The following is a 24,297-nucleotide window of genomic DNA, read 5'->3' as shown; positions in this document are numbered from 1 at the left end:
ATGGCTCAAATCTAACTTGTACTTCATGCAGTGGACATGGACATAATATGGTGAGAGATTTCTACTTACAAGAATTTGTGATTATCCACGATAATAAATGTGTTTTTTTTACAGTTGGTATCGTTGTAGATAGTCCGGTTAGTAATAGTGACATCCTCGAAAATATGAATTTATGTTGACTTATCCTTGGCAATATCTACTTTTTACTCTCGCGCATAGTCACATATTTTTGTAGCTGGCTTCTCATTACTAACAAAAGAAATCGTATACTTGATTTGTGATAATGTCTTGGATATGATCAATATAAAAATTGCTAGCCCTTCCCGATCTGTATCGTAAATAACTGACAACCCTAATAACGAGAAAACTTTTGGACAGGTTGAACATTAAACTTTTAACGAGCTGGATTTAGCTGCATCAATATTGACACTCATGAGAATATTCCATGAACTAGTTTATATTATGCTAACTTGCAACATGCTATAATAACTAATAATTGTCTCGAAAGAGCTTGGAAGTAAGCCTCAAGTGGTTAGAACCATTAAAGTAATATATATATCCATCATCTTTCCAGTTTCCACAACACCCATCCATGTCTATAAATACCGAACATATCTCTTCAATTCTTCCTCACCAGCTCTCCTTAATTCTCTCTTTCAACTATCCAGCCAATATTAAAAACTTGTCATTAGTTCTTTGAAGCTGAAACTAAGATGGAAAGCAAGATTTCCATTTTGGTGACATGTCTTATATTCGCTACAGCATTCCAGCTCCTGCTTCCGCTATCAGAAGCATCTCTTAAGGTCGGCTACTACAGGCACCATAATTGCTACAGGGCGGAGTCCATTGTGAAGAGCACTGTCAGAAGCTTTGTTCGAAAAGATCCCGGTTTAGGTGCTGGTCTCATCCGCATGTTCTTTCATGACTGTTTTGTCAGGGTAAGTAATTACTTAATGCCTTTTATTCCCACTGTTTAATTTCTGTCTTGCGTATTATTTTATTTCAGTGTGAAATGGCCATATGCAAAGTTGTTGTGAATGTAGATCTACGGGAGACGGGAAATTAATAATTATATATATATACTTGCCAAGTTGCAATCTGTAACTGGTCTTTTTTTTACAAGACACATCAATGTTGCAAGAAGTTTGATGTTTATTATGGTACGGTAATGTATAAACAATAAACTCAAATGCTAGCATCTACAACATATATCATTTGTAGAAATGGTGTAACTAGTGGTGAACTACTGCTAATTATTCTTGTAAATAGTCAAAAGTATAAACTAAAACTGACCAATAATACTTTCTTTTGATGTCCTAGTACATGTGGGTTTGGAAGATGCATCATTGTTACAAAACATTATCTAATTGAAATTAAAGAATTAATTAATTACTGCATGAATTAATATTATAAGCAAATGACATACCAACACATATTCTTTTTTTCCCCACTAGGGTTGTGATGCTTCAGTCCTCCTGGACCCAACTCCAGCAAACAATCAGACAGAAAAGCAAGCCATTCCAAACAACCCGAGCCTCCGAGGGTTTGAAGTGATTGACGCAGCCAAGAAGGAACTAGAAAAGGAGTGTCCCGGAGTTGTTTCATGTGCTGACATCATAGCATTGGCTGCTCGTGACGCATCATTCCTCCTCGGCAATATCTCCTACAAAATCCCTACAGGTAGGCTTGACGGCAGGATTTCCAACGGTGCTGAGGCATTGCAATTTCTCCCCCCACCTTTTTTCAATCTCACCCAACTTGAGGCCATCTTTGCGAGTAAGGGGCTCTCTGCTGCAGAAATGGTTGCTCTTTCTGGGGCCCACTCAATTGGTAGATCGCATTGCTCCTCCTTCACCAGCCGCCTCTACCCCACCATTGACCGCACCATGAATCAACAATTTGGCGCCGCTTTGAGAAACCTTTGTCCCCAGAATGCAACCGTCGATGGTGTTGTTCGACAGGACTTTGTGACGGCAAATAAGCTAGATGAACAGTACTACAAAAATGTTGAATCGCTAACTGCGCTTTTCTTCTCTGATTGGAGCTTGCTCACCAGCCCCGCAACCAGACAGCAGGTAAATACCTACACTAAGGAGCCTGAGAAATTTAAGGAAGATTTTGCAAACGCCATGATTAAAATGGGGAGCATAATTGAGGTGCTCCCAGGGTCACCGGGCGAGGTCAGGGGGGCCACATGTCGGTTCGTCAACTGAGAATGTTATGTAGTTATCTAGTTCAAAATGCGTGTGTTTTTATTTCCTCCTTTTTAAGCCTTTTTGTTCGGGCTATTTTATTCATTTCAATTGTATTAAATGTTGCAGTGTTTTAAAATTACTGACACTCTGTTTCCAAATATATGAAGTTATTTTTCTACTTTCCTATTTTTCCAATCTTAGTTTGCATGTTATGTATAAAGGAATAAAAATGTCTTTATCAATTATAAGCTGCGCGCTGTGTCATTCTTCTTGAACTAATTAATTGCATGATTCACGTGAAATAAGATATTATAACGACATGTATACGTAATCAATATGACCAGTCTAACAGGGGTGTATTTTGCTCGTTATGTTAACGGGTGTGGGTATGGATATGGGCAAGAAAAAAAATAACATTTCGTTCATTGAAAATTTTATATTATAACTTCTTAAAAAAGCATATCACACGAGAAGCGATTATTATGTTGTTAATTTCTGTTGTCCCTAATTGGAAAATGGATTTTCAATTTTATAGATGTTTAAACTTAATGATCTTTTGAAGTGCAATTTATTTTTTAATTGAATGTCTAGAAAATTTATTTTCCAATTTTTTTCAATGTGACTGATTTTTGCATTGTAAAGACTCCACAAATGTATATTGTGAAGAACAGTCATTTTGTTATTTTTTCTATCTTATCAGATAATGGATATTTAAAACCTCTTATTTTATAACATAAAATAATAAGTATATGCATATTTTATTTTCCAGGTGGCCAGAAGATAATTAATTCAGACGTGTTTTCTCATTTCCTAGAAACAAAAAAAACATTGAATATATAAAAACTTATTTGTTTTTGTATTTTAAATATTTATGTATATAAAATATAAACGCTAAATTGTCTGCAAAAATCTAATTAATCGGTGCATATTTTTTTTTATATAAAAGTGGAGCAAGCCACCTGTTTTATTGAAACAAGCTAGCAGTATTACATACCAGCGGTACCAAATCACGGTACCATCAACTGAATTTTTAGATTTTAGATCGGGACCGTTTGATTCGAATTTGTGACAATCTATCTGAAGTGGAGCGCACATATCCCGAGCAACGAATCTGAATCCCGAGATGATCTCGAACGACGGATTCGAATCGGACGATCTTAATCCAAAATTCAAAATCCAAAAGTTGAGTTATACTTTAGGGAATTCGGACCGAATGCTATAGATACTAAAGACCCAGCCCGTTTATCATGTCACAACAAATAATACACAAATGCATAAATGCTAATTGTGCTGATCCCCATCAACATATGAAGAATTTCCCGACATTTTTTAACATTATTTCGAACAAAACTAAACATTATTTCGAACAAAACTAGCTCGATTCGACAAACACTATTAGCACGGTTGTGAAAGGTATCCTACCAAGCAACAACTAGAATTTATACAAAAATAGAGCTCGATTTAATTATATATGCAATAATAAATCAACTTGAAGTTTTCAGGGACAGTATTTTGTAAATTATTATTAACTATTCGTTAGATGCAGGGCAGTTATCTCTTTCTAAATTTTGAAATTCAGTAAAAAAATACGAATCCGGTACCACTTTGTCTCTCCTCAAAAATTGTTTTACCGATCTGAACCAATTTTGTTGTTTTATAATATGTAAAATAATATTATTATGATGTTTTTATTATGGAGTATACTATATATTTTTATTATTATTTTTTATATTGATTGCTCTTTATTTAAAATCTAATTAGTTAATGAGTTTGAACTCAATAAGCTATTTGAATATAATTTCTTTTTCTTTCTTGAATAAATTTTGCATCCGCCTGCCCCTGGTTGGATGCATGACATTTGACATTTTAGCAATACTATCAAAATGGGTGTCCAAAAGAATTTAATATCTTGATCCGTCAAACTTGAAGGATATGTAAGTTTTGCAAGCATAAGATCATACATTAATTTAATGTAATCCAAAATAAGTAAATACGCCATTTCATAGTCATTACAACTAATAATGAAAGTTACCTCTGGAAAATGAACCTTGAGAAAAATGATCCAAGTATTAATGCAGAATTTAAAGATGAAAAATAAAATGTAAATACACAACGCATACAAATATGCAAAGTATGATCATATGCAAATAATGGAATTTAATTAGCTTAGTAGTAGCTGTTGACAGCACGGCAAGACTTCCTGATCTCACCTTCCTCAGGATTAGTGATCAGATTGAGATTACTCAACTTGGGCATCGACACTGCAAAGTCTGCTTCCCAGTCGCCAGGTTTTGTTGCGTACTGCACAACCAGGTCCCGCGTTTCTTGACTTGTCAGCAGTGACCAGTCTGAGAAGAACACGGTCTTCAGATCAAGGACATTTGTATAATACTGGCTGTCTAATGCATCTGGTGTCACATGATCTAGATTAACAACACCATCAACACAGGCATTTTCAGGGCATTGCTTTCTGAGGGTGTTGTTTGCAAAATCTTGGTCCAGTGTTGAGTCAATGTTTGGGTACAAGCGGTTCGTGAATGAGGAGCAGTGGGACTGCCCGATTGTGTGGGCCCCAGAAAGTACAACCAAATCCTCGACTGTAAGGCCTTTCTTGGTGACAAATAAGTCTTCGAGCTGTTGACGGTTGTATGTGGGCGGTGGAAGGTTCTGATCGGCCTCGCTAGCGTTGGAGACCTTGCCATCCAGCCTTCCTGCCGTTACATTGTACCCAATGCCATTGAGGAACTCTACTGCATCACGTGCAGCGAAGGCGAGGATGTCAGCACAAGAGACAACACCTGGACAACGTTTCTCAAGGAGGAATTTTGCTTTGTCAATGACCTCGAAGCCTTGTAAGCCGATGTTGTTTTTGGCCTGCTTCTCCGGGTAAGGGTTTCTATCAGATTTATCAAGGAGGACAGAACCATCACATCCCTGCCACATACCAAGGAATTATATATATGATTATGCACAGATATAGTTATATATGGTTATTATAACTTATTGAGAATTTAGGTAGGTGTTGAGCTATTAATTTTGCTACAGAAATGACTTAACATCACTTTGAAAAAGAACAGAAGATGATGACAACTACGTACTTACGTCCTTTTATACATTTTTTTTTTATGTATTTGGTAATATACAGTATATTATAATTATCTTATCCTAACATCTCAGATAAGTTATATTATTAATTAAAGTAAACTACTGTTTTTATATGAAAAATAATTGCAAATATCTTTGAATACATCTGAACCCAACAAAAACAATGACAACATTTACATGGTAATTGTCATTGTTTGCAAGACACATCTAATTAACCAAGTATAATGTGAAAAATACTAATTATTTTAGGCATAATACATTAAATAACTATATATATAAAACCACTGCTTAATTACGGTAAGATGCCAGTTCGTCAAGGTACTAGTACTCCGGTTACTATATTAGACAATAGTTCTGTTGGTCATATGCTATACTACCCATAAATGAAACATATAATGTCAAATTTAAATAGTTCTGGGAAAAAATCTTTACTTAAAATAAAGCTTCTAAAAACCACTATTAAACTTCCATTAAATGATTAAAAAGTTTTTTGAATTAAAATTCTGGCGTTAAAATAGTGATTGAACACAATTCAAACGACTAACCATTATAAATCACAGAATCGTTAAATTCTGTTAATTTTTTTTTTATAAAAGTACAATTAAAATGTACAATAAATTAAAAATATATAAAAAAATTGTTATATTTTTAACAGAAGGTAATGAACGACATGCTTCATTTTTATCCAGGAATTTGGAGTTTCTTCAAGATTTCTTACTACATATTTGACAGCTCTTCAAAGTACTTGTTGGGCACGAGCTCTTCAAATTAAGCAAAGCAATGCTATTTAATAGCTAGAAAGAAAAAAATTCTGGAGTGATGTATACCCTAACGAAGCAGTCATGAAAGAGAAGCCTGATCAAGCCAGCTCCAACACCACGGTCTTCCTCCAGTGCTGCTACAACGACGGATTTAACAATAGACTCTGCATCGGATTTGGAGCAAGTCCCCTCGTGTTTGTAATATTGTGCATTGCTGGGAATCGTTGCATAGAGGAGGAAGAATGAGAACAACAATACTTTGTTCTTCATTATGGCGAGCTTATCTCTCCTGTTTTAGCTGCTGCTTTTTTTTTCTTATACAGCTTTGGTAATATAGATGTAGAGAATTAGAAAAATAGTGCAAGTGTTTGATGGGCATAAGATAGAGGCCAAAGAGTGGCTATTTATAGGATAGGTGCATGCTTCCGATGGAACATTATAAGTCTATTACAGTTTTTTACAATCTTGATGACAACGAAAACAAAGTTGAAATGCTGTAATATTTTACATGTGCATAGATATATAGAATGATGTAGTTCATATCCAACGGTTTTATTTTGACTTTTATATTTTAAATTTTAAATTATTAAAGTTTTAAAAAGTTGAGACATGTTAGAGGTACAAAAAATGAACACATTTGAACTCTCCTCTTATAACAATGTGTATATATATTTTTTTTTATTGATCTTCTCTTGCTAATTATTGAATAGTCGAGGGTTTTTTCTTTTCTTTTTTTTGCTTGAAGGTGTCGGTAGGGACCAAGTGATAATATTCATAATTCATAACATACCCTTCGAAAGTTCGGTACGTAATTCGGTATAGAGTGGAAAAAATGTGCAATACCATGCCGTGCTGTGATGTGACTAATTAATTTGTCTAGGAATAGTCACAGTACGTGAATAGTCACGCCATGTTCAAACTTGCTTCACTTTATTCGTGTAATCATTTGATCATAATTTAAGTTAGTTTATTCAAAATTCACCATTTGATCAAATATCTAATGGTTCTAATTACACATGACTCACGTGACAACGTGCCACGCCGTGCCATGACTAGATCTTTCACATGAAGTAACGTGCCATGCCAAAAGTTTCAAAAGATAGTCACAGCATGCAAATAATCACAGCACGGAATACGTGAGTCATGACACGTAACTAATTAACACACGTGTCGTACCGTTTCATGACGTAGCTGTACCATTATGTGACAGAACCAGCTCTACCGTGCTAATTTTTCCACTCTAATTAATTCGGTATATACAGAATACTGACAATTTATTTCGAATCCGGGTATGTTTAATTACGTACCATTTGATCCAGTAGTTGATAGTCCGGACATACAACTATATACAAGTACTAATAATTAATTTGCCTTTGAATCTGAATGGTTGGGTTCAAAACAAATTCAGGATTGTAAATATATATTTGAATTTGATAGACATTTTTTTCTTATATTATTTTTTTTTTCTTAAAAATCTCTCATCAAACATTTTAGTTTTAAACTAAATAAGTTACTGCTCTAAATTAAACTTTTATTTTTTATCATAATAATATAAAATAATTATGATGACTTTGCCTATTATATATACAATAAAAAGACTACGGTTGGTGTTACATTCGACATTTGTATAACATTCCTATATATTACATAGTATTAGGGATGGCAACGAGCTGGCTCATCAATGGATTTAGCTTGAACTCGTTATGAACTGGCTAACTCGTTCGAGACACGAGCTAGCTAACTTTAGGGGTCTGAGCTGAAATTTCAGTTTGAAATCGTCACGAGCTGTATCGAGTTAGTTTGCGAGATGACGAGCAGGCTCACTGGGTCTGGCTGGATCTTGTTGTAAGAAGAAAATAAATTCTACAAACTTTTTTGGACTAAACTGAACCGAGCTAGATCAAGTTGGACAATATAAAATGCACATGTAGCAGAGCTGGCAAGCAAGCTAGGTTCCAGCTTGAACTTGTTAATTCTGGATCAAGCTAGTAACCAGCTGGCTCATTAACAGCTCGATCCAGTAACAAACGAGTTATTAGCGAACAAGTCAAGTGTGAGTCATGATCCAACTACAAACTACGAGTTTTTCTTATCACCCCTACATAGTACGCTAGTTGGCATTTGTATAACATTTGATATATGTGCCTAATTAAAAAAATTAAAAACCACAAGAAACAGTACATCTCCACATGGCCTAGTTCCACCAAATTATTTCGAGAGTTTACTTTGGAAAAAAATTTTCCTAGGAATATTTACCAACCGATTAACAACCGATATATATGCATGAATTTAGATAATGTGTAACCAACTCAATTATGTAACACGAGTAACCTGCTAGTTCAACTAGCTTTAGCCACAATTGCTTTTTATATTCCTCTTGGTGATCATCAATTGTCAAACAGACAACTAAAAAGACTCCTATGAAATTATATGCGTTACGACTTTCGCCATGCAGATTTCACTAAATTAATTTACATGCAATTTTTAGCATGAATAAAATAAAAACCGACCACACAATCCTACATAAAAAATATTTAAGTAGAAAAACGCGTACGAGGCTACGAGCCCAAATAACTTCAGCTATTTCGGGCTTACCTTTACTGAGCCTCATTGTAAATTATTTCGAGCTTATCCGTATCTTTTTAATTTTTTGGATATATTCGAGGATTCTGATACAGATACGAATAATTATCAGTGTACATACGTATTTATTCGTTTGTTTAAAAATTATATATGTATAGAGAAAAATAATTTTTATTCTAAATAAGTTAATGCTGTAAATTAAACTTTTATTTTTTATATCATAATAATATAAAATAAATTTTTTATTTTACATTATAAATTACATTGTAATATGTCTAAATTAAAATTTTATTCAACTGATTCAACACTTTCTGAAATTCCGTCGGCAATAGTGTTATTCTGAGAAATAACAATTTATGTCAATTTACCTTTAACAATAGTCATTTTTACTTGTAGCTTTGCAGTTACAGATCATCAAGTGGTTGATAAGAACTTGTGATTTTTTAGATAAAAATGAGGTCGATTCTTGTAACTTTTAATGTCCACAGAACCTGTTAGGTTTCGAATTTGCAACCTCCACACGAACTACTTGTCTAAGTCTAATTTGAAACCTGTTAGGTTTTGAATTTGCAACCTCCACACGAACTACATGGAATTCTTAATTAGTTATTGTATAAGTCTAATTACATCTGGGAATACATATTGTATCTTTTAATTATTTACATATCGTATAACATTTATTTTTTTAAATGAGATGAAAATTGAAGTCCTTCAACTCACTCTGATGCAGGCATTGACTGAATTTTAGTTAAAAGTATAATCTCTTACAAGAATTACGATCAATGTTTTATAGTCAGTAGACTAAATTGTTGAAACTTGAGTTCTAAAAACTCAAAATTCTCTCTTCAATAATTTTGCTTAAAATCTCTATTTGTAATATTGAAATCATAGAGGATTAAATTGTAAATCTCATGTCCATTAATTTCATTTCCGTCAATTACTCTTTGAATTGATTTATAATAAAAGGAACAATAATTAGCCTAAAGGGCACTTGAGTACCGTTTTAACCTCTTGACATGCGTTTCTTTTGTATTTGATAATCCTCATCAATCCCTTTAAAATCCCTAATTAATGCACCATATTATAAATTAAGTGATCTCTTCTATACTTACGAATAAGAGTGAAAAAACAAAAGCTTTGATATCCTCTGATTTAATTTCCTCTATCCGTTTGCATATGAGATAAAATATATTTTCTCTTTTGGATTTACTTCCAATCAAATTTGTCTACTCTATCAAAATATGTTTAAATCAATCTGATCGAATGCTGGATATTGCAGAGCGTCAGTTGTTTTCATGGCGTGCCTAAGGAGCAACAACCCCAGATTATCTTGGTTGCGGTTCCATCTTGCACAATGAGACGGAATACACTTCAGGAAAGTGTTTCGTACACGATTCGGATAACTCTATTTCAATTTAATTAATTTTAATTAATTTCTAACTATCCAAATATTCTAAAAATTTATACCAACATAAATGTGGTTTTCATTATGAAGAACCAGCAATGTAACCATATTTCACTACAGATAGGGATATGATGACTTTGCCTATTATATATACAATAAAAAGACTATCTTAAGCAGACAATGGAATATATGATCGATATATGTGCCTAAATTAAAAATTAAAAACCACAAGAAACATCCAACATCTCCACATGGCCTAGTTCCACTTAATTATTTCGAGAGTTTACTTTGAATATATTTTTTTTTCCTAGATATATTTACCAACCAATAACAACCGATATGCATGATAATGTGTAACTAACTCAATTATGTAACACGTACGAGTAACCTGCTAGTTCAACTAGCGAGCGTTAGCCACAATTGCTTAATTTTCATATTAATTCCACTTGGTGATCATCAATTGTCAAACAGACAACTGGACCGACTCCTATGAAATTATTTGCGTTACGACTTTTGACATGCAGATTTGACTAAATTAATTTACATGCAATTTTTAGCATGAATAAAATAAAAAGACGACCACACAATCCTACATAAAAAATATTTTAGTAGAAAAAAACGCGTATGAGCCCAAATATCTGCAGCTATTTCGGGCTAACCTTTACTGACCCTCATTGTAAACTATTTCGAGCTTATCCGTATCTTTTTAATTTTTTGGATATATTCGAGGATTCTGAAACAGATACGAATAATTATCAGTGTGCATACGAATTTATTCGTTGTTTTAGAATTATATATATTTAGAGAAAAAAAATTTATTATTGATATCTATCATTTAAAAATATGATTATTTTGACGATTAAATTTTGTTCACGAGATATATATTTTGTCACGACATGACAAAATATTATTTTATTCACCATAATGATTAAATATCCAAATTATATATATATATTTTATATTTTTTTATTTTCTGATAAAAAAAATATTTATTGAATAACATGTTAATTTTGTCACAATAATTAAATTAGATATTTAATTATATCCGTATATGTATTCATATTTGATTAATATCTGATCTATATAAGTATCTTAAAAATAAAAACAGATGTATATATGTATATAGTTTGAGTAAGGCTACGTTGCTATGGGTTGCATAGAGAGCTACGGTGCTACGGCGCGCAGCTTATAATTGATAAAGACATTTTTATTTCCTTTAAAAAGAGTAAGGATAATGATAAAACTATATGAGTAAATCACTTGATCTAAAAAATTCTGCACCATTCGGATATTTGATTTTCTACCTATCTTAAAAAATAGTAAAAAAATTTCAAAAAATATAAAAATTTGGTCTCCAAACACATATTAATATGGAGAACAAGATAAACAGTTCGGATCAACTGTTAGGATTTTGAAAACTCGAATATTGAGCCGTAGCACCATAGCCTTCTATGCAACCCATAGCACCGTAGCCTTACTCATATAGTTTTATCATTATCTGATTTGTCTGCACCCCTATATCATTGCCACAAACTCCACCACCACCACGACCAACCGCACTCCCTCCCCCCAAGACACACACACACAACCCCCACCCCCACACCAAGTTATGATTGGATAGTTATGATCCAAATTCAAACTTTGAGTTATCTTAGAGAATCCACCCCCCTCCCACTTGTCGTTATGTGGATGTTGCAATAAAGGTCTCCAAAATATATAGTATTAGGCAGGTGCCTCGCGTTGCTTCGGCAATTTTTATTGAGGTATGGAGAATTGGACAGAGAAAGTTCATATATAAAAGTTATGTACATCTGAAATTAGTTATTTTTTATCTGATATATTTTGTAAATGGTATTTGTCATAGTACCATATTTGTTATTTGATTTTGGTGTGGCAAGGAAATCAAAAGTTCTAATAAGGGCATATACCGGAATTTGAGGCATTACATGATCTTAACATCCTGCTTTGATTTATGTCTTTTTATGTTGGTGTGGAAGGGTTTGTGAAAATTTTTGTTTTTCATAATGAAGTTAGTGGCATATAATATTTTTTAGAGAATATAAAAAAGAGGAAGTTGTGAAAAGGGTTTAGGGTTCATGCTTTAGAGTCCAAGGTTTCATGGATGGGTTGTGTAAGATAGGTAAGGTTGCAAGAAGGGTTTAGGGTTTATCTTTCAGGAGTTGTGGTTGCAATTGATAGTGTTGTTGTAGGTGTGTGCGTAATTGAGTATATTTTTTGTATATAATGTGATAGTTTTTTTTTAAGATTTAGGGTTGTAAAGAGAATGGGGTTGATGCTGTCATGTAGGAGTCAGGTAAATACCTACACTAAGGAGCCCGAAAAATTTAAGGAAGATTTTGCAAACGCCATGATTAAAATGGAAAACATAATTGAGGTGCTCCCAGGGTCACCGGGCGAGGTCAGGGGGCCCACATGTCGGTTCGTCAACTAAGGCGAAGTTTGCCACTAACAATATATTGATAAAAAATGAATTTACAAGTTTAGCGCAACTCACTCTCTACCTGTACATGTTACTCTCACCTAGACTCAATTGCCACTAGCAAGTTATAAAAATTAATAGCGTAGAAAATGGATCTAAATATTTTTAGACCAAAGAAAAATATCAAAAATTGCATCATTGATTAATATAGACACCGGTCTTCTCTTATTTGAGAACAATCTCCCATTTGGTTCCATCCACAGTGCTCAGACTCCAGCCGCCCACAAATTGTCCCTTTGTGACCTTTCACTTTGCGAGAGATGACCATTAATTTTTCTGCACCCATGTCGTCAATAGGTCGGCCCCTCCTGCCATCGTGAAGTTGTAGTGCGCACATATCCCCCTGCAAAACCTAGCTAAGTAGGTGCAGTTCCACATGATGTGGTCTCTCGTTTCTGCTATTTGAGATGTACAGAGGTGGCATCCTATCTGGACATTACATCCTCTATAGATGAGTACCTCTTGTGTTAGGATCCTGTCAGCCAACATTAACCATGCGAATATCTTGACTTTCATCGGGATTTTTAATTTCCATAACATTGGAATCCCATCTATTACTCCTCTGTGATGCATCGCTCGATAAGCAGATGCGCAGGAAAAAAGCCTCGAGGGTGTCCATCTCCATTTTATTCTGTTTTCATTGTAAGTTGATGCCCTGAAAATTGGAATCAAAAGAGCAAGGTCCTTGATGATGAATGATGAGTCGGATGTAATCCGAAGATCCGATACTGAAGCTATGTTCCACAATCTCCTAATCATGGTGGCCCACAGTCTATCTGGTTCGGCTTCAATGCATCATAGCCATTTAACCAACAACGCGTCGTTTTGACAACGAAGGTTGATTACCCCCAGTCCGCCATTTTCTTTCAGCGAGCAGATCTTTTTCCAGTTTACCAAACAGTTTATGCCTTTACATGTTATATTGCCTTTCCATAGAAACCCCCGCCTCATTCTGTCTAACTGTTTAATAACTCCCTTTGGAATTTTTAGTGCTTTCATATAGTGAAGGGGCATTGCCGAGAGGACTGCCTTAACCAATGTTATTCTTCCCCCATAAGACAAAAAGTTGGACGTCCATCCCTCCATTTTACTTTGAACTGCTGTCAACATTGGCTGGTAGTCTATTCACTTAGGCTTTTTGATTGTGAGTGGCAATCCCAGATATTTGATTGGTAACTGTGATGGGGGTGAGGAGATAATATCCTGAATTACCTGGATTAGGTTGTCTGGGATGGCGATCGGTACAAACATGCTCTTTGATTGGTTGATCTTCATGCCCGACAACTTCGAGAAGACTTTCAGAGTCCTTTGTATTATCCTCAATGTTTTCGGGTGTGCTTCCGTTATGATAATCGTATCATCAACGAATTGAATTGTCTCCGATGGTAATAGCACGTGTTGAGGCATCAGGTGCCTTGTATTTAAGAGGAATCTATTCAGAGAATCCGCCAGTAAGATGAACAACATGGGTTCAATGTCCATTGGATGACCCACACCTCTCAAGAAGGAACTATTGGTTTCATGCAAGAGCAAATTTCAAAAAATTAACCCGAAAGAAACCTACATAGATCCACTTATTTGACTAATTATGAACCTTATTTAGCAATTTAACTTGTTTAAACTTTATACCTCAAATCTTAGTATCTAAACTAAGAAGTATGGACTTCAGATGTAGGGTTGTTGCCTCCAAATAAGAAAGCCTCCACAAGTATCCACCCGAGATTAAACGAAACCCTTGTTTTTATCTTGCTAGAGATACTAAACCAAGGATCAACCTTAATCTTAGTTTCTATCCTTCAATTAACTATTAATTTAGTGTAGAAGTATTGTACTCAATACATGAGCAAAAATGGAGGATGAAAATGGTTGCATCTCTCAAATCTCCTCTTGTTCTTTTGTAGCCGTCAAAAGAGCAAAAAAAAGAGTGAAAGATGTGAATGAAAGAGTTTGGGAAGAGAAAAGTGTAGTATTTATAATGCTTACCTAGGGTTTGCTTTAATCATCTTAACTACAATGAATGGCTAGGATGAAGCATGAGCATAAAGTAACATCATAAAGTTACTTTTGTCATCCAATGGACATCTCCATTAGATGCTTTTCTCTTCCAACTTTATTCCTAAGCCTACATCAAATGGACTCTTCCATTTAATGTTAAAATTATAAATTCAAACGGGCTTGGGCCCTTTCTCACTTTGCAAATTCGTTTTTGCCATTTATGCCAATTTTTGGCCCACCCAACAATTATTACAATTAATTGTCTTTGCTCAATTCTTATTGGAAAATAAATTTATATATCATGTCCAACATTTAATAATAAATATATTTTAAGATCAAGTTGGTCATATTCATGACACTTTTATTTGTTTCGTTTTCTCTCTTAGGTGTGACCTCGTAGGATCTATATCGTGTTGACAATAAAATCAAAACTCAATTTTAATTCTATAAATTATAAGAGGCATCTAGCAATATGCATTATAATTTCTCAACCGATAAAGATGATATGAACCAATCAATATTACGATCCTAAAGCAATATTTAATTGCTTGTGTCAATTCACGTGTCACATGATATCATGAATAAATTTAAGGTAGGAGAGTGTCATCCTTGTTTATTTATTATTTTCTTGATTCCAAGTAATTAGTAAATGATGATCAACTACTTGATCATAATTGCATGCATACTTTATTACTCCATCAAAGGGCTCACATATATCATCACTCATATATAAAAATATGAGGTACACTAGTATTCTTGATAAATATATTTTTCCTCTGCACAAGAAACATATATTGAGATATTATCTGTATAGCTGCCAGTTACTGTCAGCGTTGGACAACACCTACAGACACATAAATCTCATGTAGGAAAAATAGTTATCTCATATCAAAGAATTCAAGACACAAATAAAACATTAATGACACTAACACAATCCATACTATGTTTCATTTTGGGTCATATCCAATCTCCTGATCTTCATCAGATATTTATGTGATTAAATTGGTAACTCCTTACCATATGATCCATAGAACATGATCATTATTTAACCCATATACTAATTTTTCTTTTGATCTATATGCTTTCAAATTTATTTATCTCTCAAATAAATTTGGTCCAGAGATTTAAACGTTACTAATTAATGTGTAAACACTTTAGGAAGCCCCAAAATAATTGTGCTAAAATAGTCCCAAATACAAACACAAGATGTTCAAGAACATCACCGTTTGATTAAATTAAAAGGTCATAAGCTACCAAGGCTTAATCTAATTAATTACTCATGCTAATTAGGCCAAAAATTAGTCAAATAAAGCCCTAAACTCTGATACCAATTGAAATTTGTTTCAAAAATAAAAATTTCAACGGAGGAAGCCACCTGTTTCATTGAAAGTGGAGCAAGCCGGGCATATTTCAACGGAGGAAGCCCTAAGCTCTAATTAATCGGTGCATATTTTTGTTTATATATAAATTAAAGTGGAGCAAGCCACCTGTTTCATTGAAACAAGTGTTACAGACCAGCTAGCGGTACCGAATCACTGGTACCATGTACTGAAAAATATTACCACCCCAAGAGGACTGCTATAATGAATTCAGATCCAGTGAACTAACTCAATTTTTGGATTTTAGATCGGACCCGTCCAATTCGTATCCACGACAATCCATCCGAAGTGGAGTGCACATATTCCGAGCAATGAATCCGAATCCTGAGGTGATCTTGAACGACAGATTCGAATAGGCTCAATCCAAAATTCAGAAGTTAGGTTACTTTGGGGGATCCGTACCCCTGCTATAATGGATCCGTATCCTCCCAGGTACCTGACTCAACACAATTGAAACGGACGGCTCAAATTTACTCTCAAACAGTTGGGTTTCGAGATGACAGAGGGGGGCAGGATTATTTTTGCTTTGAGATGCGTGTCAATTCATTTTCGGACCGTCCAATTCAATTCTACTCAGTCAGGTAACCTGAGGGGATGGGAATTCTGCTATAATTGGGTCCTCAATTTTAACCCTGACGGAATGCCATAGATGCTAGAGTAAAGGCCCAGCCCGTTTATCATGTCACAGCAAATAATACACAAATGCATAAATGCTAATTGTGCTGATCCCCGTGGACCCCGTCAACATATGAAGAGTTTCACGAAATTTTTGAACATTAAGTCGAACAAAAACTAGCTTGATTCGACAAACACTATTACCACAGTTGTGAAAGGTATCCTACCGAGCAACAACTCGAATTTATACGAAAATAGAGCTCGATTTAATTATATATGCAATAATAAACAACCTGAAGTTTTCAGGGCCAGTATTTTGTAAATTATTATTAACTATTCGTTAGATGCAGTGCAGTTGTCCCTCTCTAGATTTTGAAATTCAGTGAAAAAATACAAGTATAGTATCACTTTGTTGCTCTTTGAAAATTGTTTTGCCTCTCTTAGAACTAGAAAGTCCATCAGACCAGTTCAAAAACACTGTTAATATGAAAAAAAAAATTATATGTAAAATGATATTATTTTTATGTTTTTATTATGTAAGAGTATATTACTTTTATTGTTTTTTATTATGTTGATTGTTTATTTATCTAGAATTCAATTGTTAATGAGTTTGAATTTGATAAGCTATTTACATCCATGCCTAGTTGGATGCATGCCATTTGACTTTTCAACAATACTATCAAAATGGGTGTCCAAAAGAATTTAATATCTTGATCCGTCAAACATGAAGGATATGTAAGTTTTGCAAGCATAAATTGATTCATTAATTTAATGTAATCCAAACTAAGTAAATTAATACGCCATTTCATGGTCATTACAATAATGTGAACGTTACCTCTGGAATAAAATGAACCTTGAGAAAAATGATACAAATAATATGCAGAATTTAAAGATGAAAATTAAAATGTAAATACACAAAGCATACAAATATGCAAATAATAGAAATTAATTAGCTTAGTAGTAGCTGTTGACAGCACGGCAAGACTTCCTGATCTCACCTTCCGCAGGATTAGTGATCACATTGAGATTACTCAACTTGGGCATCGACACTGCAAAGTCTTTTTCCCAGACGCCAGGTTTTGTTGCGTACTCCACAACCAGGTCCCGCGTTTCTTGACTTGTCAGCAGTGACCAGTCTGAGAAGAACACGGTCTTCAGATCAAGGACATTTGTATAATACTGGCTGTCTAATGCATCTGGTGTCACATGATCTAGATTAACAACACCATCAACACAGGCATTTTCAGGGCATTGCTTTCTGAGGGTGTTGTTTGCAAAATCTTGGTCCAGTGTTGAGTCAATGTTTGGGTACAAGCGGTTCGTGAATGAGGAGCAGTGGGACCGCCCGATTGTGTGGGCCCCAGAAAGTACAACCAAATCCTCGACTGTAAGACCTTTCTTATTGACAAATAAGTCTTCGAGCTGTTGACGGTCGAATGTGGGCGGTGGAAGGATCTGGTCGGCCTCGCTAGCGGAGGAGACCTTGCTATCCAGCCTTCCTGCCGTTACACTGTACCCGATGCCATTGAGGATCTCTACTGCATCACGTGCAGCGAAGACGAGGATGTCAGCACAAGAGACAACACCAGGACAACGTTTCTCAAGGAGGAATTTTGCTTTGTCGATGACCTCGAAGCCTCGTAAGCCGATGTTGTTTTTGGCCTGCTTCTCCGGGTAAGGGTTTCTATCAGATTTATCAAGGAGGACAGAACCATCACATCCCTGCCATACCAAGGAATTATATATATGATTATGCACAGATATAGTTATATATGTTTATTATAACTTATTGAGAATTTAGGTAGGTGTTGAGCAATTAATTTTGCTACAGAAATGACTTAACTTATTGACAACTACGTACTTACGTCCTTGTATACATTTTTTTTTTATGTATTTGCTAATATACAGTATATTATAATTATCTTATCCTAACATTTCAGATAAGTTATATTATTAATTAAAGTAAAGTACTATTTTTATATGAAAAATAATTGCAAATATATTTGAATACATCTGAACCCAACAAAAACAATGACAACATTTACATGGTAATTGTCATTGTTTGCAAGACACATCTAATTAACCAAGTATAATGTGCAAAATACTAATTATTTTTGGCATAATACATTAAATAACTATATATATAAAACCACTGCTTAATTACGGTAAGATGTCAGTTCGTCAAGGTACCAGTACTCCAGTTACTATATTAGACAATATAGTTCTGTTGGTCATATGCTATACCCATAAATGAAACATATAATGTCAAATTTAAATAGTTCTGGGAAAAAAAATCTTTACTTAAAATAAAGCTCCTAAAAACCACTATTAAACTTCCATTAAATGATTAAAAAGTTTTTTGAATTAAAATTCTGGCGTTAAAATAGTGATTGAACACAATTCAAACGACTAACCATTATAAATCACAGAATCTTTAAATTCTTTTAATTTTTTTTTATAAAAGTACGATTAAAATGTACAATAAATTAAAAATATATAAAAAAAATGTTATATTTTTTAACAGAAGGTAATCAACGACATGCTTCATTTTTATCCAGGAATTTGGAGTTTCTTCAAGATTTCTTACTACATATTTGACAGCTCTTCAAAGTACTTGTTGGGCACGAGCTCTTCAAAGCAAAGCAATGCTATTTAATAGCTAGAAAGAAAAAAAAATTCTGGAGTGATGTATACCCTAACGAAGCAGTCATGAAAGAGAAGCCTGATCAAGCCAGCTCCAACACCACGGTCTTCCTCCAGTGCTGCTACAACGACGGATTTAACAATAGACTCTGCATCGGATTTGGAGCAAGTCCCCTCGTGTTTGTAATATTGTGCATTGCTGGGAATCGTTGCATAGAGGAGGAAGAATGAGAACAACAATACTTTGTTCTTCATTATGGCGAGCTTATCTCTCCTGTTTTAGCTGCTGCTTTTTTTTTCTTATACAGCTTTGGTAATATAGATGTAGAGAATTAGAAAAATAGTGCAAGTGTTTGATGGGCATATATAAGATAGAGGCCAAAGAGTGGCTATTTATAGGATAGGTGCATGCTTCCGATGGAACATTATAAGTCTATTATATTCATTTCCTGATTTCTTGATCGAGCATTCGAGTTCAAGGAAATCATGCATGATTGATGGCCTTCTCGTTGAAATTAATTTGGCACGTAATAACAGTATCAAGAAGTGGACGGCACACAACTATATGATAATGTATTCTACCTAAAAAGATATGATCAATTATACTAATGTATATATTTTGATTGATCTTCTCTTGCTAATTATTGAATAGTCATATTTGGAGGGTTCTTTTTCTTTTTTTCTTTTTTTCTTTTTTTCTTTTTTTGTGCTTGAAGGTGTCGGTAGGGACCAAGTGATAATATTCATAATTCATAACATACCCTCGAAAATTCGGTACGTAATTCGGTATACAGAATACTGACAATTTATTTCGAATCCGGGCATGTGTTTAATTACGTACCATGATCCAGAGTTGAAGATATACAACTATATACAAGTACTAATAATTAATTTGCCTCTGAATCTGATTGGTTGGGTTCAAATCAAATTCAGGATTGTAAATATATATTTGAATTTGATAGACATTTTTTTCTTATATTATATTTGTTTTCTTAAAAATCTCTCATCAAACATTTTAGTTTTAAACTATCTAAATAAGTTACTGCTCTAAATTAAACTTTTATATATTTTTTATCATAATAATATAAAACAATTTTTAAAATATTACATTATAAATTACATTGTAATCTGTCTAAACTAAAAATATTATTCAACTGATTCAACACTTTTATTGTGAGAATAAAATTGTTTAACAGTGTCAGTATTCTTGCGGATATTCCCGTCGGCAATAGCGTTACTCTTAAAAATAGCAATTTATGTCAATTTACTCTCGGCAATAGTCATTTTTATCCTCGTGGATAAAAACAGATTCTTATAGCTTTGCAGTTACAAATCAAGTGATTGATAAGTTTTTAATTGAAGAACTTATAGTTTTTTAGATAAAAATGATGTTTTTCAATAATTATGAGATAATAGAATTGAGAGAAAAATTATGTATATTATTAATATTGGCTGAGTTGTTACAATGGGTATTTATATGGTCAAAAGTGAAAAAGGGCTGTTGGAAAGAAAAGTAACGGTAACTTTTTTGTAAAGGAAAAAATGTTGAGTAACTTTATAATTAGTTGCTCCCTTTATTGCCTTAATTTAGCCTATGATGATTATACCCTAAAAAAGGGTCCGCTGAGGCTAATCGAGTCCCTAATCCTATCTAATCCTATTTATTATTTTCAACACTTATTCTATTTATTTTCAACAAAAAATGAGGTCGATTCTTTTTTCTTTTTTTTAAGGTACGTTGGAAGCCAAATAGCTCCAACAATTCGATTGATGATTAAAAAAGATTTACAGTCCTAGTTTACTTCTATATATAAATCGAGATTTAAATAAAATTATTTATTTATTTACAATGAATGAGGTCAATTCTTGTAACTTTTAATGCTCACACAACCTGCTAGGTTTCGAATTTGCAACTTCCACACAAATTATAACTTGTCTAATGTCAGACATGGAATTCTTAATTAGTTATTGCATGTCTTATTACTCTTGGGAATATATATTGTATCTTTTAATTATTTATATATCATATTACCTTTTTTTTAAATGAGATGAAAATTGAAGTCCTTCAACTCACTCTGATCCAGGCATTGACTCAATTTTAGTTAAAAGACTCTTATAAGAATTACGATCAATGTTTTATAGTTTGTAGATTAAATGTGGTTTTCATTATGAAGAACCAGCAGTGTACTACAGATAGGGATATGAATATATGATGACTTTGCCTATATATTATAGAGGAGGGTTCAAATGCCTTCATTTTTTGTGCCTCCATCATGCCTCCATTTTTAAAAACTTTAATAATTCAAAATTTAAAACTTCAAATTCAAAATAAATCGTTGGATGTGATCTACATCATTTTATCTATGCACGTGTAAAAAATTATGACATTTCAATTTGATTTTAGTTGTCATCAAGAGCTTGTAAAAAATGTACTAATATGAATAATTTCTAGACGTTGGTTTTTCTACTTATTGATTCACATAAAAACAAAATTGGAATGTGATAATTTTTTATGAGCACCTAGATAAAATAACCTAGATCACATCTAATGGTTTTGTTTTGACTTTTAAGTTTTAAATTTTGAGTTATTAAAGTTTTAAAAAATGGAGGCATAGTGGAGGCACAAAAAATGGAGGCATTTGAACCCTCCTCTATATATATACAATAAAAAGACTACGGTTAATTGGTGTACATTTGACATTTGTATAACCTTCCTATATATTACATAGTACTAGGGGTGGCAAGGAGCTGTCTCCTCACGAGTTTGGTATATTTTGAATTCATTACGAGCTGGCTCGTCCGAGTCACGAGCGAGATAACTTTAGAAATCTGAGCTGAAATCTTAACTTGAAATCATCATGAGCTTGATCGAGCTAACTTGCGAGCTAATGAGCTGGCTCATTGGGTCTATTTTTAAGAAGAAAATAAATTATACAAACTTTTTGGACCGAGCTGGACAGTATAAAATGCACACAAATTCATACAAATTCACAAATTGATGCATAACTGAACTGACGAGCAAGCTAGACTCCAGCTTGAACTCCTTAATTTTTAACCGAGCTAGTAACGAGCTGGCTCATTAACAACTCGATCCAATAACAAACAAACTATTAGCGAACGAATCAAGTGTGAGTCACAATCAAACTACAAACTACCAGCTTTTTTACCACCCCTACATAGGACGCTACACTAGTGGAAAATATGGAATCAGGATCGGTTATATACACATATCAGTATCGGAATCCAACCGATACTGATGAAGGCGATACTGATACTATCAGGATCGGTTTTATATTTTTTAAAGAACCGTTCCAAATAGAAACTAATAGGATCGGTTTTTTAATAAAACCGATCTTAATAGTAGTTATCTAGATCCGTTTTAGAATACGAACCGATCCAGATACGAACTATCAAGATCGGTTTTTATATAAAAACCGATCTTGATAATATTTTCGAATTTTTTTTTATTAAAAATTACATATCTAGATCAGTTTTTAAATAAAAACCGATCCAGATACGAACTATCAAGATCGGTTTTTATATAAAAACCGATCTTGATAAGTTTTTCGAATTTTTTTTTTATTAAAAATTACATATCTAGATCAGTTTTTGAATAAAAACCGATCCAGATACGCACTATCAAGATCGGTTTTTATATAAAACCGATCCTGATACCTTTTTTTTTTGGAATGAGGATCTGAAATCTGGATCAGTTGTTTAAAATAACCGATCCTGATGTTTTATTGAAGCTAAAAAAATATATTTTTATTTATTTGACCAGCTTCCATATATATTTTGCTGGCCAGCATCCTAAATATTTTTTTTTTGCACAGTAAGAAACAATAATCAAATATCATATACACATCATAAATTAAATATCATACACATCTTAAATTATTACAAAAAATTCATGTTCATACAAAGTTTTGTGAAGCATTACATATTATAACAAGAAATTTAAATCCAAAAAAAATTAATTAACAAACATACAAGTGACTAATTGAGCTATTTCTTCAATTAACACACATTTATGCAATTAATGTAAAGCACAACAATAAAAAAATCAATAATTACCTCTTTTGCAATCACATCACTTGAGATTAAAAAAGATCCTAAAAATAAAAACAAATGTAACAATTAGATGGAAAAACATTTTACAATAAAAAATACAAAAAAAATGTGTTTTTAAAGTATAATAATGAGAAAATTAGATAAAGTTAATACCGTGATAGTTGATCGACCGAGCCGGAGGTGCGAGAGGCTCGGCTTTGAGAGGAAGAGACGGAGAGAAAGAGAGAGAGAGACACGGAGGAGAGGGAGAGACGGAACAGAGAGAGACACAAAGAGTACAGAGAGAGAGACGGAGACAGAGAGAGAGACGCTAAGTTGAAAATGAGAGGCGCGGAATGAAAATAAGAAGAACCCTAAACAGGTTATATAGGGAGTTATCATTAGGATCGGTTGTTTATAAAAAACCGATCCTAATACTAATTTTTTTTGGCGGGACTAACTTTGAAAAAAAATAGTATCAGGATCGGTTTTTATAAAAAACCGATCCTGATACTATTAGGATCGGTTTTTTATATAAAAACCGATCTTGATAATTTTTTTTTCAAAATGGGTTCTGCAGCAAAAAAAAAAAACAATTATTAGGGTCGATTTTTTATAAAAAACCGATCCTGATACTATTAGGATCGGTTTTTTATAAAAAACCGACCCTAATAATTTTTTTTTTTTTTTTTTTGCTTTAGCTGCAGAACCCATTTTGAAAAAAAAAGATTATCAAGATCGGTTTTTATATAAAAAACCGATCCTGATACTATATATAAGAAAGATCACTGCGGTAAACCCCACTCATATTGATGGTCTATCAACCATCAAACGGCTACCATTTATTTTCTTTTCTGTTGGTAATGCATGTACACAGATAAATATTAAGAAAAATGTGAAAAATATAAAATTTATTTATTTGTGTTTGTATGGCCAAATCAACTCTACTATGATCAATTTTGTACAATTTTATTATTATTAATGGCATCAAATTGTTAAATGGAATGCAGACCGTTCATTTCTGCATGATCATCCAACAGTGGGTCTGTAATTAAATGACATGTAA

General features: G+C 33.5%; 3 protein-coding genes and 1 pseudogene across 4 annotated transcripts; 1 reads left to right on the top strand and 3 right to left on the bottom strand.

The window, feature by feature from the left end:
• The first annotated feature begins 629 nt into the window (after positions 1-629).
• On the top strand, positions 630-2,310 carry LOC144565862 (peroxidase 2-like). The gene is made up of 2 exons (XM_078315705.1): positions 630-938; positions 1,455-2,310. The coding sequence occupies exons 1-2, from the start codon at positions 714-716 to the stop codon at positions 2,211-2,213; spliced, it is 984 nt and encodes a 327-aa protein (XP_078171831.1). The 5' UTR covers positions 630-713; the 3' UTR covers positions 2,214-2,310.
• Positions 2,311-4,361: 2,051 nt separating this feature from the next.
• Positions 4,362-6,331, bottom strand: LOC144565568 (peroxidase 2-like). Its single transcript, XM_078315358.1, has 2 exons — positions 6,128-6,331; positions 4,362-5,129 (listed from the first exon to the last, which is right to left on the bottom strand). The coding sequence occupies exons 1-2, from the start codon at positions 6,329-6,331 to the stop codon at positions 4,362-4,364; spliced, it is 972 nt and encodes a 323-aa protein (XP_078171484.1).
• A 7,343-nt stretch (positions 6,332-13,674) lies between these two features.
• Positions 13,675-14,031, bottom strand: LOC144565567 (uncharacterized). Its single transcript, XM_078315356.1, has one exon. The coding sequence runs from the start codon at positions 14,029-14,031 to the stop codon at positions 13,675-13,677; it is 357 nt and encodes a 118-aa protein (XP_078171482.1).
• Positions 14,032-17,471: 3,440 nt separating this feature from the next.
• LOC144565566 (peroxidase 5 pseudogene) lies at positions 17,472-19,436 on the bottom strand (annotated as a pseudogene). The gene is made up of 2 exons (XR_013514912.1): positions 19,233-19,436; positions 17,472-18,260 (listed from the first exon to the last, which is right to left on the bottom strand). The product of XR_013514912.1 is annotated as a peroxidase 5 pseudogene (transcript).
• Between the last annotated feature and the right edge of the window lie 4,861 nt (positions 19,437-24,297).

Source organism: Carex rostrata, chromosome 14 (assembly GCF_964058835.1).
Source record: "Carex rostrata chromosome 14, lpCarRost1.2, whole genome shotgun sequence".
NCBI lineage: Eukaryota > Viridiplantae > Streptophyta > Magnoliopsida > Poales > Cyperaceae > Carex > Carex rostrata.
This window is presented reverse-complemented; position numbering and strand designations above follow the sequence as displayed.

Bases quoted from the DNA above. Each gene is read 5' to 3' on its own strand.
- LOC144565567 (XM_078315356.1), bottom strand. From the start codon at position 14,031: ATGGACATTGAACCCATGTTGTTCATCTTACTGGCGGATTCTCTGAAT.
- LOC144565862 (XM_078315705.1), top strand. From the start codon at position 714: ATGGAAAGCAAGATTTCCATTTTGGTGACATGTCTTATATTCGCTACA. The intron at 939-1,454 runs GTAAGTAATTAC...TTTCCCCACTAG, and splicing joins TTCATGACTGTTTTGTCAGG to GGTTGTGATGCTTCAGTCCT.
- LOC144565568 (XM_078315358.1), bottom strand. From the start codon at position 6,331: ATGAAGAACAAAGTATTGTTGTTCTCATTCTTCCTCCTCTATGCAACG. The intron at 5,130-6,127 runs GTATACATCACT...GGTATGTGGCAG, and splicing joins TTCATGACTGCTTCGTTAGG to GGATGTGATGGTTCTGTCCT.